This window comes from Dryobates pubescens, chromosome 26 (assembly GCF_014839835.1).
Source record: "Dryobates pubescens isolate bDryPub1 chromosome 26, bDryPub1.pri, whole genome shotgun sequence".
In the NCBI taxonomy this organism is placed as follows: domain Eukaryota; kingdom Metazoa; phylum Chordata; class Aves; order Piciformes; family Picidae; genus Dryobates; species Dryobates pubescens.
In genome coordinates, this window is record NC_071637.1 from 4,358,784 (window position 1) to 4,375,072 (window position 16,289).

The 16,289-nt window shown below is 53.4% G+C and overlaps 1 protein-coding gene across 1 annotated transcript; it reads right to left on the reverse strand.

Moving 5' to 3' along the window:
- Positions 1–5,459: 5,459 nt before the first annotated feature.
- Positions 5,460–15,413, reverse strand: LOC104307570 (thyrotropin-releasing hormone receptor). Its single transcript, XM_009908648.2, has 2 exons — positions 14,628–15,413; positions 5,460–5,956 (listed from the first exon to the last, which is right to left on the reverse strand). Exons 1-2 carry the CDS (start codon positions 15,411–15,413, stop codon positions 5,576–5,578), a joined length of 1,167 nt encoding a protein of 388 aa, XP_009906950.2. The 3' UTR covers positions 5,460–5,575.
- Between the last annotated feature and the right edge of the window lie 876 nt (positions 15,414–16,289).

The following is a 16,289-nucleotide window of genomic DNA, read 5'->3' on the forward strand; positions in this document are numbered from 1 at the left end:
TTTTCCCTTTTTTTTTTTCCCCCTTAAGTATAAATGTTTTGCATCCCCCAGGCTCTGCTGCCTTTGATGTTTTACCTGTTTGCTGGCGCTGCCTTGCCAGCTCTGCAGTTTCCAGAAGCCAACTGCTGTCGTTAACCACCAAGACCGATTTCCATTGAGAGACCTGAGGGGCTTTTATTTATCGCTAAGCACAAAAATGAGCTTTTTGAACAGTGCTAAGGTAATTTCCCCCCCCCACTCTTTCCCCCCACCTCTTTGTTGTTTTGTTTTTTTTTTATGCATGTGATGTGCACTCAGTGATGTGCTTTCCTCTTAGCAGCCTTCTGAGAAAAGTAGATAGGCTTTTATTGCGAGGCAGAAACACATCCACGGCGTGCTGAGCTGGGGATGTATTCACACACACAGACACTTAGCCCCGGAGGGGTTTCATTTTCTTAGATGCAAGCCAGCAAACAAACAAACAGATGAATAAAGAACAGATTTACCTCAAACTGCATGCTTTCAGAAAGTGCCTAGGAGGTTGTGTTGTACTTTTCAGGTCTTACAAAGATGCAGATACCTTTCACTCTTCACCTTCCTCACAGACTTTGCAAGCTGTTTACTCCGATCTGTGTACTGCTGTCCAGAGTTTTCTGTCGGTTGTTCTGCTGGATTATGTGCAATAATAAACAGTTATTTGCTCACTGTATCCAGCAGGTTTCTTGCCAGGCTGACACACTCACTGCAGTCTTAAAGAGAGAGTTTGTCAGCACGGGCTGCAGAATTTCCCAGGTGGCATCTGGGTGGCTTGTGGCTTTGCCCCAGTGTCTGTGTCAAACTCTTGCAGCCTTGTGTTGGCGTGGGGTTCTTTGCAGAGAGCTGTTTTCACTTACTGCCTTACAAAAGTTTAGTGGCAGCTGTTTGAGGGCATCTCCAGCTTTGTGAACCAGCCTTGTGAGCTGCCTTCATGCTGCCCTCTTCCAGAGGTTGCATGGGGCCAGGAGGAAATGCAGCTTGCTGGCCCAAAGCCTGCCCAGGCAACGCAGATGGGACCTTTGGCTGCCTACTGACCCCAGGACAGCTGCCAAGTTCTTCCAGGCCGTGCGTCACTGCCTGCTCCCCAGTGCCACAGTGCCCCTGGGCTTGGGGAACAGTGGTTCTCCTCTACCCATAGCCTGCCTTCTCACTCAGCCCCCTGAAATGGCCAAAGTGAGAGGCAAACCAGGCACGGGGACAGGAATATGGGAGTTGGGGGAAGAGTGATTTATGGGGAGGATGGGAGAGCAAAGGCCAGCGGCAGCCCAGGGGCCTGAGGAATCCAGACTAGCCACAACCTTCCATCCCTCTTCTATTTCTGGAGTGTCACACATGAGCAAAGCCAGGCTGTGCGTGGTGCCTGGTGGGATGCAGGCTCAGTCTGCATGGCCAGCAGGGGCTCCTCTGGTTCCTGCAAGACACAAAAGGTCTCGTGGCAGAAGGCTTCATGCTCTGGCAGAGCCTGGAGGAGCTGGGTTTGGTGAAATGATGGCTTTACTCCCCTCTTAGCTTGTTTTGCTTCTGGTATGGGAGGAACCAGCAGCATCTCATTCATGCAGTCACTGGGAGGAGACTGGGGCCACGGGGTAACCAGAGCCCTTGGAACCTCATAAATCTCAGGCTGATGAATGGAGCAGATCTTTGGCCCCTGTGTGGCAGAGGCAGTGGGGAGGGGGGGTGGGTCTGCTGCTGAAGCAGCAACACATTGCTTTCAAAAATATTAATAAAGGTGAAACTAAAAGCCTGCCCCTTCCCCAGGACAGGGGTCACTGTGCTGGTCCCAGGGGTAATGTCCCTCACCCTGCTGCTGGCTGCGTGTCCCTGGGTGTGGGCAAGGAGGTGACTGACACCTGAGAACCAGGATCAGGGCACTGGCCTGATCCTGTGACCGAAGGGCAGCAGCCTTGGCCTCCACAGTGCGAGGGAAGGTGCAACCTGAGCCCCCATGTCCTTTGTGAGTGATCTGGCCAGGCACAGGGACAGCCACACTGCCCTCCACTGCCCTTGCAGGGCATCGGGGCTCTCGGGAGCAAGCCCCTCTCTTGGCCCTCACCTTTCCATAAGAGGAAGGGCCAGAGCTGGGGCAAAGGTGGCAGAGGAGTTGCAGTGCTCCTTTGTGGCTCAGGAGCCAAGAGTGGGGCTGGTGCCACACCACTGCCTTTGCTGGGGAACCTTTCCTGGAGAAAGCCGAAGCAAGGCCGTGGGGGTGTTAATGCATCAGGGGACAGCCACCAGGACCGTCCCAGGACCTTCTCCTCAAGAGGAGAAAGCTTTGAAAGGCTTCCTCTCTAGTTCCATTTCCGAGGAGGGGTGAGCAGCAGCCAGTGCACTTGTAGCATCCTCTGTCTCTCTAGAAACAGCACACTCAGAGCACAGCTCACAGGGTAGTTACTAAGGACAATTCAGCAGTTATGAACCACAGATTGTCCTTAATGCCTCTGCCATCAACCATGGCTCTGGTTGCAGGGTGGTGTTTGCTGCTTTGGTGGTCCTCATGTCCCTTTTTTAAGCACTTGCTGGTGTTTTGTGGGTTACTCCTTCCTGTGGCCCTGGGGCAGGCTGGTTCCCAGGGTGCTGGCCAGAGGAGAGGCTTTCCCAGAGAGCCATCAGCTTGGCCACGCTCTCCTCTGGCACAGGCTGGCATGGGTGCCCAATTTCCTCCCTCAAAGTATCTTTACACCTCCCAAATCTGGAGACAAGGTAAGAAAACAGCTTGGCTGGGGGTTAAACTGAAGGTTTTTGGTAAGTTATTTAAACTCCTGTGTTTTGCAGGAGTACATAACCCTTGCTGGGCACCCATCCATGCACCACATGGAGGTGATTGCTTTGTGACCTCTACCACCAATACACTGGGAACAGCCAGATTCAGGTAAACGTGCTGAGCATGCCGTCTCCCACACTGGGTGTCTCTGCTACATGCTGTGAGCTTCAGCCAATCTGTGGCTGGTTCTCCCAGCCCATAAATCTCACTCATCCCTCTCCTGCCAGCCCTTCCCCAAGCTTCTGCCCCCTCTGTGCCCCTCTGCTCTGCTCACAAATTCATCCCCCCTCCCTGGGACTCTGCAGCACTGCCAAGTCCCCCCAAAGAAAGCAGATGACATTTTACCAGGTCAGTGAGCACTGGAAGGGCTTTAATTAAGAGACAGCCAGGGTAGATCAAATTGAGGAGCAGCTTCAGTGTGGTGAATGATTTAGGAGCAGCAGATCCTCTCTTCAGTGGCACATTTATAAACCTGCAGCCTACGCAGTGCTGTTGAGAGCAAATAACTGCTGAGGGTGAAGTGCAGCCTCAGGCTATAGAAGCAGGGTGAGGTGTTGCAAAACCATCCAGGCTGCTTGAAGCTGGGGGGGGGTTGACTTCTTCTGAGGAGTTACAGTTTTGAGCCAGACCCAGGATGTTCAGAGGAAGTTACAGTGATTGCTTCTCATTCCTTTCTGCTGGTGATTCATTCCCCAGCAGCACACCACTGCCTGTCCTCCCAGCTAGCATCTCCTTAGCAAGCTGAGTGCTGACCTTCCACTTCCACCTACAACTCTCCCAACTCCTCCTCCCCACAAATGTTAGCATAAGTGTGGAGAGAGGGAGCAGGAGCTCATTTCTCATCTGCAGAGCTTAATGGCCTGCTGCATTTGCTGGAGATCTCGTGGTGCTGGGGGAATTTATCTGCCAATTACTTCTCAAGAAATAGGAAAGGGTCCTGCAGCACTTGGCAGATAAGGGCAGGAAGGAGAGGAGAGAGCTGGGGTTTAATTGAATCCCAAGTATGTTGAGCACAAAATTCAAAGCTATCAATTAGCTCTTGGCCTGGGGCTGAACGTTAATTAAGAGAACAGTGCTTTTAGGATGTCTCTGTCCACAATAACAAAGCATAAAGGGGAGCAGTGAAGACTGTAAATGTGATGAGGAGGTGCAAAAGATCCATTGGAGATGCTTCAGCATTGAGCTGGTACTTAGGTTCAGAAACCAAGGGTATCTGTCAGACTGCACATCCCACACCTGACAAATGGCTTAGCTCAGGACACAGGTGGGTTTATGGTTAGGAAATCTTTTTCCCCTGTGGCCTCAGGGCAAAACTGGCTTGCTCACTGCTCCCTGCGCCCACAATCATATGGTGAAGGTCTGGGGCCACAGGAGAGCCTGTCCTGAGGAGATGCTGCCTGTGCTAGAGGCCCTGGGGAAGCACCATCCTCCATTTGGACGTGATGATCTCGAAGGTCTCCTCCAACCTGGTCTGGTCTATTCTATTCTATTCTATTCTATTCTATTCTATTCTATTCTATTCTATCACCTTGGCAGCTGGGCTCTGCTTCGCTGCCATCATCCAGTTCCTGTGCCAAAGCAAACAGCACAGGGATGTAGAGTCTCAGTCTCAGCTCTTCCTTTCCAGCCCCACCATGCTCACAGGGTGTTGCCAATTTACTGCACTGCTGAAGAAAGGTTAACTTGCTCCTTTTCATTCCTTGCCAGCCCCAGTCTCTCATGGCTGTATGGATTGGGTGGCTGGAGAGTGGGAAGGGAAGGAAGGAGGAGAAGATGGGATGCTGCTTGCTTCATTTCTCTGGCTCTCAGGGCTGACTGTGGCATGTGTGCACCCAAAGGTGGTCAGGACACTGTGCCCCAGGGAGCTGCAAGCACAGCTGTCTGTGGAGATAAAGAAAATTAGTTCCTGTCCTGGCTAGACAGGGCATGGAGCAGCTGAAGGGGAAGAAGGTAGCTGACATGTTGGAAGAACTCATTAGCACAAGAGCCCAGCTGAGCTCTGGGGTGTGCAATAAAGTTGTTTCTGTTATGTTCATGTAAGAGCTGATGCATCCAAAGGCAAGAACTGAGACATCCAAATCTCAGCCTTGGATTTTGTCACTTCCAGGAGACCAGCAGCCACCTCAGGGCTCCCCTTCCTCATCCTCCACCTCACCTGTGTGTTTCTTTGAAGCACCCTGATCCTACTGCTCTGGTTTGTTGCAAGATGCTTTGATCAATGGCTCGTTCTGAGCTGCCAGGGAAAGTCTGTTCTAGGAGGGAAACCCAACAACAACAAAGCCAAACCCCAAACCACTCCACTGGGATGAGCAGAGCTGCTCCTGGGAGTGCCTTCCTGTCCTCCTGAAAAAGACTGAAGAGGCTCACCTGGGATGGTTTTGGTGCAGGCATGTAACTGTGGGTAGGTGACTCTCACCCTGCAAGACAACTGGCCCAGCAGACAGAGATTTTCTTTTTCCCTGAATGCCCTTCCTGGATTTCCTTTCAGTGCTCTGGCCTGACCCAGCACACAGCTGCACTGGCACGTAACACAGCACGGCGCTGCACTGCTGCAGTTAACTACAGATTCTCTAAGGATGCTAAACATTGACCTGTGCCTAATGCTTCACTAAACAAGAATAAATGAGCCTTAAGGAACAGCAAATTAATTTGCCTCTCAGAATGTTTTGTCAAATGCCCTGGAGAGGTTTTTAAATGAAGCTTGCTGCAATGCCAAAGCAATTTCTGTTGGCACTTTCCCAAGGCAGCGCATGCAGCCTCGCAGCTCCCACTGCCTGCGTTGCTCCAGGGTCCCAGGACTTATCTGGCAGGCTTGCTCCTCTTGAGAGGTGCAGGAAGACTGTTCAGATCTTCTTGCTCGGTGGCAGTGTGCTCAGTGCTGTCGTGAGAAGTGTCCTTGACCCCGCTGTAGTACACCGGGGCAGCGTACGGCGCCGCCTTCTCAGCGCTCTGCTTGTCACACTTGCAGAGCTTCCTGAAGGCAGCCCTGAACTTCTGTGACATGAGGTTGTAGATGATGGGGTTGATGGCACTGTTCAGGTAGATGCACAAGCGGCAGAAGAGGAGGAACCAGATGTTCAGGTAGGGAGGGTCCATGAAGGAGTTCACCACCACCAGTGTGCGATAAGGCATCCACAGAAGGGCGAAGAGGACCACCACGACTGCCAGCATCTTGGTCACCTTTCCAGAGGGGACATGCAAAAAGAGAAAGAGAGGATGCTAGATCTCCAGTGAGCTTCCCTGCCTGCAGACATGGTGCAGTCTGTGCACTGCTTATATCTCTCTTTGAGCATTTAAAGGCCAGGCTGGATGTGGCTCTGAGCAACCTGATCTAGTGTGAGGTGTCCCTGCCCATGGCAGGGGGGTTGGAACTGGATGATCCTTGAGGTCCCTCCCAGCCCTAACAATTCTATGATTCTAAATATGCCCCCAGACCATGAGACCATTCCTCTCTGAGGCTGTTTTGTTCATGAAGTGATTTTACTTAAATAAATCCCCTAATTCACAACTCTGCATCCACCGCTGAAGAGCCTTTAAAACTTCTTAGGACAAGCATTCACCAGCTTGGAAGTTTGCTGGGACAATCATGGAGATGTCTGCAAACAGTAAGCTAGCTTGCAAATTGCACATAGCACTAAAACAGCGGAGAAAAGAACCTGTGCAAAAGTGAGGAGCTAAGTTTGGGGGTGCCACGGGATACACCTCCGCTCCCTGCCTAGCGTCTCCCGGTTTCCTGTGTGAGCTGTGCTGTTTGCAGGGACAGGCACCTGGTACAGAGCAGCACTGGGTGCAGAGGAGGGTGTCTGGGGTCTTACACTTGTGCTGATTCCTTCCTGTGCTGGGATGGGAGTTCCTTGGCCGATTGGTGTGGGTTATTTTCATTTGCAGCACAGAAGGGGAGCGGTGCAGGCAGTGCCTCAGCACCTGGGGAGCGGGAAGACGTCAACAATCCCGAAGTGAGCAGTGATTGCCCTCAGCTCAACTCCAGCTTGTTCAAGAAAATGGGATTTTGTCCCAAAGCTCCAGTGATCCTAACAATTTCAACAGCTATTTCTGGTAGGTGACAATCATCCTCCAGCAAATACCTAGAGAATACACGTCCCCAAGGAGGAAAGTATGAGTAACCGCTGATGCCACACACACACACACACATCAAGGCAGTGGCATTTCAGAACGTCAGAAAGGGAGTTGTGCAATGGTTCCAGTTCTCAGCATGAAAGTCAGCCCTTGGATCACGTTCACAGTCTCTCAGCTTTTCCTGGAGTGCTTTTTTTACTTCATCACAAGCAGCTATGCCTTCCTCTAATCCTGTGAGTAGAAATTGGAGGTGGTAGGGAGTGGCAACAAAATTTTCCCTGCAAGAAAGGGACTGGTATCAAGCTGAGGCCAAAACAGAAATGCTTTGCTGTGTGTGGTTCAGTGGCAATGGGAGGACACTTCCCAGAATAAGTTTTCAGTGATGCAGTGAGTGCTGGGGCTGCTGCTAAGACTGCAGCATGTTTGCTGCTGCAGTTTGTTGCCTTTTGGGAAAGGTATGAGAGGTTGTACAAGTTGTGTCAGTAAAAGGTAGCTTCAGAGCTTTTCAATGCCGAGGGCTGGCTGGATGCTGAAGAGCAAGAGCCATTTCCCAAGCTTTTGGTTTTCACAGAATCACAGAATCATCAAGGTTGGAAGAGACCTCAAAGATCAAGTCCAGCCTGTCACCCAAGACCTCATGACTAAACCATGGCACCAAGTGCCACGTCCAATCCCCTCTTGAACACCTCCTGGGATCATGACTCCCCTACCTCCCTGGGCAGCACATTCCAATGGCCAACAACTCTCTCAGTGAAAAACTTTCTCCTCACCTCCAGCCTGAACTTCCCCTGGCACAGCTTGAGACTGTGTCCTCTTGTTCTGGTGCCGGTTTCCTGGGAGAAGAGACCAAGCCCCTCCTGGCTACAACCACCTTTCAGGGAGTTGTAGAGAGCAATAAGGTCTCCCCTGAGCCTCCTCTTCTCCAGGCTAAGCAACCTCAGCCTCTCCTCACAGGGCTGTGCTCCAGACCCCTCCCCAGCTTTGTTGCCCTTCTCTGGACACCTTCAAGTGTCTCAATGTCCTTCTTAAATTGAGGAGCCCAGAACTGGCCACAGGACTCAAGGTGTGGCCTAACCAGTGCTGAGTACAGGGGCACAATGTCTTCCCTGCTCCTGCTGGCCACACTATTCTTGATGCAGGCCAGGATGCCATTGGCCTTCTTGGCCACCTGGGCACACTGCTGGCTCATGTTCTGCTGGCCGTCAATCAGCACCCCCAGGTCCCTCTCTGTTTGGCAGCTCTCAGCCACTCTGACCCCAGCCTGTAGCTCTGCCTGGGGTTCTTGTGGCCAAAGTGCAGCACCTGGCACTTGGATTTGTTGAATGCCAACCTGTTGGACTCTGCCCATCTGTTCCGTCGGTCGAGGTCCCTCTGCAGAGCCCTTCTGCCCTCTAACAGATCAACATCTGCTCCCAACTTGTTGTCATCTGCAAACTTGCTGATGACTGACTCAATCCCCTCATACAGATCATCAATGAAGATATTAAAGAGGATGGGGCCCAGAACTAATCCCTGGGGGACACCACTAGTGACTGTCCACCCTATCTAGCCTACAGCTGCTAGGGTGATAATCTGGTTCATAGAAATGCTCCTGAACAGACAGGCTGGGAGTGGACAGCAGCTGCTTGGCACACAGCTGACCATGATCAAAATCTCAGCACAGTTGTAGGCTCCACCGAGGCTGGCAGTTCAGTCCAGGCTCGGCCACCACTTGCCAAGGGAAGGAGCATCCTGACAGCAGTGACCAAACAGTGCCACTCTAAGGCCTGGGAACAGAGAGCTCCCAGATATCAGTCAGCTCAGGAATGAGCAGATTTTGTTTCAATACCATATGGCACATGAGCAATGCACATGGATGGGACCCACTGGGCTGTATCCTCCACTGTTCTGAGCATCTCTACTGCAAACAGACACGGCAGCATTGGAGCATTCAGCCAGCCTGCTGCCTTCCACAGACCTGCTTCTCCAGTCTGCAAAGGGAATTGCTTTTGCCATGTTCTTGATGCTTCTGAGCTGTATTTCCTGAGAACCTGGATGAGCTTGATCTAAAGAAAACTGTGCTAATAGCTTAACCCTGCAGCAAAATGCAACCAACTCCTCAGCTAAGTGATTGTTAGTGCTGTTTCAGTCCAATTTCATTCCTCTCTATTAAGCAATTTGCTCCTCCTGGGAGATGAGGGCAGGCTCTGTGCCTTTCCATCCCATGCAGAGACCAAAAACACCTCTGTCCTGCCTGGAAGGGTCCATGTTAAAGAGCTGTCTTGGGGTTAAGGTTGGTGGGAGTCTTTCCATCAACTTCATCAGTCCTAGGCAGCAGGAGTGGTGCAAAAGACATCCTGGAAAGTGAAACCCCACACCTCTGCAGCTCCTCACTCATTCCTCACCCAGTGCTGGTTTCTGTCCCTGAGATGCAAAGTTAACCCCACAGGGCTGGGGACAATAAATCCCCGAGCAGTTACACCCCCAGCTCTGCTCATGGCAGGTGTCCCTTCTCAACAGTGGCTTTCTGTATGGCTGAAATGTCTCCTTTAAAGCTAATAGATGAATACTGCTCATGGGCTGCCTCCCAGGACTGAAACATCTTAGGCTTTTCGACTGTTGCAACTCTCTGCCTTAGTGTTACTGCTCAGGAAGCACAATGGTTGTGAGCAGTGCTCTGAACTCTGCCCCCGAGTAGACAGCACTAGCAGGAGTCTATCCTGACACAGCTGAAGTGCAAATCCCTTGTGGTCCTTTCTGAGCCCCAAAGAAATGTAATCTGGGAAAGAACCAGTGATTCATCTGCCTCTCAGCCTGTGTTTTTCAGCTGGTTGTTATGGAAATGCTGGCAGTGCCAGTGAGTGCTCTCCCAGCTCCCACCCAAGCAAGCTTCCAGCACCTCCCTCCAGACCGCAGCAGACCACACAGAGCTGTCACCCAAAGAGCCCTGGCAAAGAGCTGTCTGTGTGCTGGGAGGGGAAGCTGGCTGGGAGCAGCACTATGAGGATTTACTACATCTGCCTCACCAGATGCCTTCAGTACTCCCTGAGGGTACTGCATCCAGACCACTGGCTGGGATGGGCAGCCCCTGCAAGGTGGACATTTGCCCTTTAGCCAACCATCCCCAGCACCAGAGCAAGAGGACACAGTCTCAAGCTGTGCCAGGGGAAGTTTAGGCTGGAGGTGAGGAGAAAGTTCTTCCCAGAGAGAGTTGTTAGCCGTCAGAATGTGCTGCCCAGGGAGGTGGTGGAGTCACCATTCCTGGAGGTGTTCAAGAGGGAATAGGATGTGGCACTTGGTGCCATGGTCTAGTAGTCATGAGGTGTTGGGTGACAGGTTGGACTTGATGATCTTTGAGGTCTTTCCCAACCTTGTTGATTCTATGATTCTATGATCCTTGTGAATCATCCTCTCCTGGGCTCGACTTTGGCAAAGCTGTGTCAGCACAGGCTGTTTCCTCTGGCTGAAAGCTAACAGTCTATCCTAGACTCACCCTCCTATCTTCACTGTGGGGATAGAACTCTCCAGCACTGTCTGCATGCATGACTGAAGCCTGTCTCCATGCCTTTCCTCACTCTACCTTGCTAAGGGGAGAGACTATAGTGCTTCTGAGATCCTCTGAACTTACCTGTGGTACTCATGGGGAAAATAAACCAATCAGCACTGAGAACAGCTTGGGACATTTATCCCTAACCAGTGAAATCCTGCATTATGGTCCCCACGAAACAGCTGCCCCCAGAAAAGGCAGAGCTTTGCCACAGCCTCCAAGCATCTCTCAGGGAAGCAGCAGCTCAGGGACAGCAATTTTTCCGACAAGTGTTTTTCCCCCAGCCCTGTCACAGGGTGTGACAACAGCTGTGAGGGAGCTGTGGAGAGGAGCAGGGCAAGGGTTTGCAGCCAGCAGGGAATGTTTCAGGAGGACAGTTGGTACTTAGCTGAAAACACATTTCTGAGCCCATAAGCCAGTGCTGGTGCTGCGTGGCCAGGGATATCTGCAGCACAGACCCCTGACCACATCCTAGGTCCCTGTGTCAAAGCTCAAGTGTGGCTCATCGTGCACCAGACCAAGCCCAATGCAGCTCCCAGTGCAAACCCACACCGAGCGTCCTTCTCGCTCCCTACGACGTGGTTGGCAGCTTGCATCCCTAGGCGCTTCCAACCCATCCTCTCTCCTAAGGCTCTGTCCAGCCTTTGCCGCTGTCCGTGAGGCCACAGACGCTCCTTTCCACCCGGTGTCAGCCCTCCCCGTCCAGGCACCTCCTCACCGAGCTGCTGCATCCCTTTTTCGGGAATGTCGCTCCCTCTAGTGGCCCTCGGCCGCGAAGTCCAAGCTTGGAGGCGGGGGTCCCTGTACCTGCAGGGCTTCGCTGCTGTGGGTGCTCAGCGCAGCACAACTTGTGCCTGGCCTTGTGCCTGGCGGATCTCGGGGGCACCGGCGAGGGCAGAGCAGCATCTGTGTGCCCTGACAAGCAGCAGCGGGGCGCCGGGGGGTGCAGGAGCACACGGCAAGGATTTCATTTCGAAGCTCTGTGTTGCCACAGCAAATTACACACACACACACACACACACACACACACACACACACACACACTCCCCACAAGCCTTCAGGTCACAGTGTGAGGGGAAGAAAATGGGCACCTCGAGGGTAGCCGCTTTTGGACATCTGCCAGGGGACTCTGGAGCAGCCAGGGGGTCAGAGAGACCACCTGAGCTACATGTACCCAGCACCTACCCTTCCTTCCCACTCTGCTCTCCTGGCAGAGCTGTCCTCACACCAGTGGTCTGTGATGGGAACCCAACAGATGCTGGACCCAAACAAACTCAGAGGTGCTTGTAGGGTTGGTGTCTTGCTTCGCTGCATCACCGGGAGGCAGCCTGCTGCCTGCAGGGTTCTGTGAAGCTCTTGCTGAATGTCTGAAGCCTGTCAGGCAGCACTGTTGCCATTTTGGACCAAACCTGCACATGCTTTCCAATGGTGCCTTTAGTGGCCTAGTCTGCATGGCAATTGCATTTAAAGAAGCTGCACCTTCACTTCAGTTTTCCCCAGGGGTAGCATGTGCATCATTTTCACAGCCTCCTCATCACCCTGTCAGATTGGAGACCATTGGCATCTGCTATGAATACCAGCTGTGTCCTCACTTCTAATGCTCAGGGCAAGACCCTTTACCAAGGGTCCCTGTGGAAATTCCAAGTGCCATGTTCCAGGGCTGTCAGCACTTCCCAGGAGAACATAAGAGGTCGATGGCATTAACTGTCAGACTTCCACCCTGGTCACTGGCGATTAATGAGCAAGGAAACCTGCTTATGATGCTCCTCAGCCAGCATCAGCTATTGCAAAGCTGTGTCTGGTGGTCCAAGCTGAGATCCATCTGTGTTTCTTCATCCCACAAGTTCCCTTGGTTTCTGAGGGCAGTAATGCCATGGCTATCAGAAAATCAAGGAGTAAACCTTCTGGTGAAGGTACCACAGGATGGAAGGTAACACTGGTATCCATGATGCTCCCTTTTAGGGCTCATTACATTGGGACCCTTTTGCTATTGATTCCCTGGGAGGTGAACCCCACCTGGAGATCACCACTCAGGTCCCTTCTCTGCCTCTCTCCCACCTTTGCTAAAACCGAGGTGGTGAGGTGTCCCATGGGCTTGCTGCTGGGGGTGTTATGGGGGCCGAAGTCCCTGTGGACTTTACCCTGCCCCTTCACCCTGCCCCTGCCTCCATCACCCCACTGGCCACAGGAATGATCTGTGCCATGGTCTGGCTCTGTGCTTGATTTTAAGCCCCTCCTGCTACCTAGCATCCCCATCTGCCACTTCTGCTGGTACAAGTGCATTCAGCTACCTTCTGTCTCCCATTAAAATCCCTTTCTTAGTGATTTGCCCATTCTCCAGCACTCAGCACATGCTTCCCCTCTGCTCTGCCCCCACCACACCTCTGGGATGCTGCACTCTGCAGCATCTCCCCAAAAACATCATTCCTGTGGCTCTGGTTGTCCCTGCTCAGGGAGAGAAAAATCCAGGCAAAATCCAGTGCTGATTCCTTGGGGATTTTTGGAGACCTCTTCCTTCCTCCCTGGGTTGTTAGATTTCCCCTCATAACTAGATGCAAAATCATCACTGACTGCAGCTTCTGCTCCTCAGTTCATTGCACCACCAGCAAAAACCTCTGGCTGGATTTCAGGCAGTGCTCAGGGGGATGCTCTGACAGGACCTGGATTCTTTATGCTCCGAGCTCTCCTGTTCCCACTGCCCAAACCTTGCGAAACAGCTGCATGGTTTCTCTTGGCTTTGGTGCACAGGTGACTTATTTCTGCACAGAGCATCCAGAAGCTCCCCAGCACAGGTTGCTTTGGAGAGCTGCTGGTGTGAGATTAGAAGGAAGCATTCAACAAACCATAGCTTGAAGCCCTTGGAAACTGCTTTACAGTTAAAAAAACTCAGTGCCATCCTTATTCTCAGTGCTGCTGGCTCTGCAGCAGTGTCAGGCCAGCCAGGGGAAGGCTTTGCATGCTAAGATATTTCAGGAGGTAATGATGACCTCAAGAAAACTCCCAGTGCAACAACAAAAGAAGAGAGCACAAGATGTTTTCAGGAGCTGAAGTGCCTGTCAACCAGCCCCACCAGCCACTTCTCCTATTGATGCTGGGGCACACTGTGTGCAGCATGGCCAGCCCGTGGCACAGCACTACAGGGGGAGTGGCACAAACCCTGCAGCAGCTCCTCTGGAAGGAGAGGTCCGTGGATCAACCTCACTGCCCAAGGCAGCTAGTGATCCTGTGAGAGCAGCAAAATACTTCTGCAGGTCAGGGTTTGCTTGAAACCTTCCTGTGCTGGAGCAAAAGGGAGAAAAGTTTGGAGGGGGAAAAACTCAGAAGTTCATAAAGCTGTTATCAGGGCTGTTTGCCTCCTCTCTGTGACTGAATCATCACCCCTGGGGAACAGAGGTTGCTCTGCAACTCAGGCAATGAGATCCTGAGCTGGAGAAATGAGGGCTTCAAGACAGGCTGAAGCCTATTTCAGGTTCTCTGGAAATCATGTCCTGCTCACTCAGACTCACACTGGAGCTGCTGATTTCATAGACTTAAGCCAGACTCCTACATTCAGCCTGCTCTTTTAGGATCCCCATGTCTCTGCATCTGCAAACTCCTGCAGCCAGCCAGCAAGCAGGCAAGACTGTCCCATGGCCAGATGCTGACCTGTGCAAGGAGATGGAGCAAGAAACACTAATTGTCCATGTGGGCAGAGAAAGAGGAGGAGTGAGGGCAGGTGGTGGAAGAAGGTGGCAGCTAAATGACAGGGGAGTCACCAAGGAGCAAATCCACCATGCTGAGGTGACGCTGAGGTGCCTTCCCCAGCGGCAGGGACCTGAGGCTGCAGCCAGGGCTGGATCCCGAGGGCAGAGGTCACACCAGTCCTCTCCTCTCTTTACTCCTTGAAATCTGGGGTCACCTGTGCAGGACCCTGCCTGGGAAGGGAGTCCCACTGGCATAAGGTGACCCATGGCTCTCCTCTACAGGGAAGCAACCAATAATTAATTATCCCCAAATAGCACTGTGCTCCTGCCTCTCCTAAGAGATGCTGGAGCCCTGACCTGCTCCACTGAGCTTAGTCAAACCAGGGGGACCCCATTTGTGCTCCCAGATCCCAGCCGGGCTTAGGAAGGCTTCTGTGCAGCAAAAGAACCCTCTCCACTCCCTCCACAAAGGAAAGCAAAGGCATCCCATCCCCTGCCAGGATGCCCCTCGAAGCACTGAGCCCCTGCCAGTGCTTCCTGCAGCCCAGTGAGCCCCAGCCCCTACCTGCTTGCGGGAGCTCAGGGCCCCCTTGTTGCCCCGGCAGGAGAGCTTGAGGGATCCACCCTGGTGCGTGGAGCCCAGGCAGGAGTGCTGAGGGGTGGCGGGCAGGGGGCTCATGAAGAGGATGCGGGCTATGAGGCCATAGAGGACAGTTGCCAGCCCCAACGGGATGACATAGAAGACAGCAAAGTCCAGGAAGTAAATGGGCATGTAAAGGCTTCTGGAGACGCGGTAGCCGCAGCTGACCTGCGCCCCATCCGAGAAGGTGACCTGGGTCGTGTCCACCAGGAAGAACCACATGAGGCAATAGAGGGAGGTGAAGAGCCAGAGGCAGGAGATGATGCGGCGGGCGCGGGACACGGTGCACAGCAGCTGCGCCCTGATGGCGTGGCAGATGGCGATGTACCGCTCCACCGTGAAGGCGGTGATGGACCAGGCGGAGGCGTTGATGCCCAGGTACTGCAAATAAGTGATGCAGAGGCAGCCGGCGTAGCCGTACACCCAAGAAGCCATCACTTCTGAGATGTTGGGCAGCCCGGCCGCCAGCAGCACGATGAGGTCGGCCACGGCCAGGCTCACCAGGTAGCAGTTGGTAGGGGTCACCATGTGTTTGCTGCGCAGCACCACCAGCACCACCATCACGTTACCCGAGATGCCCACCCCGCAGATCAGCAGCACCAGCAGGATGGTGACCACCTGCAACTCCAGGGGCTGCCGAGGCATCCTGCCCAGGGTCTGGTTGATGCTGTCGCCCAGTGCGGCTCCCGGGATGACCGAGCCGTTCTCCATCGGCCCCCTGCAGCGGGGAGTTAGGAGAGCCGGGATCGCCGGGATCCAGGAGCCAGGAGAGCCAGGCGCCGCGGAGCCCCTCTGCCACCCGCGCCCCCTCCCCGCCCTCCCGCCCGCCCCGGCTCCTCCCTCTGCTTTTCTCTCTCTCTCTCTCTTTCTTTTTTTTTCCTTTCATTTCCACCCCCCTCACGATTCACCTCAAGTCTTGCTGCTGACCGGCTCCTTGCACCCACCTCTCTGCGAACCTCCCTGCGATAGGACCACCCCAGTCCCCGGAGCCCCCGGGGCATCCAGGACCTCACAGCCTAGGGAATCACTCGGAACCTTCTAGGATTCCCAGCCCGCGAGACCCTCCAGGACCTCTCCCAGCCACCGAGACCCCCGAGAACTACCAGGAACTCCCCAGGACCCCCCAGAGCTACTCTAGCCCCCACCCCCAATTCTCCTCCCGGTCGTATCCCCTGCCTTTGCCCGCGGGGTCCTAGCACTCCGCTGAGCCGAGGAAGAGGAGGAAGGAGCCCAGGCAGGGGATGGAGGTGGCAGAGAGTGCAGAGAGGACGGAGAGGCATAGGGGATGGGAGCACCCTAGCAATGAGTGGATCCACTCCTGGACTCGGTACTGTGGGTGCCTTTCATCCACAGCAAAGCCACCCGAGGGGGTGCACACTTGTGGGACAGCCAACATCCTGAGCTCTCTTTGCTTTCACTGAGATTCGAGACCTTTCAGACCCTTGAGATCTCTCATCTGAGCAGGAGCAGAGCTGAAAATGGGAGCCAGCTTCCAACTGAGCCCTCTGCTTGAACCACAAGATAATGTTTCCCCTCTTCTCCTCTTTACTTGATGTGTGGAGGCACCAGATGTGGCGTTCAGTAGCT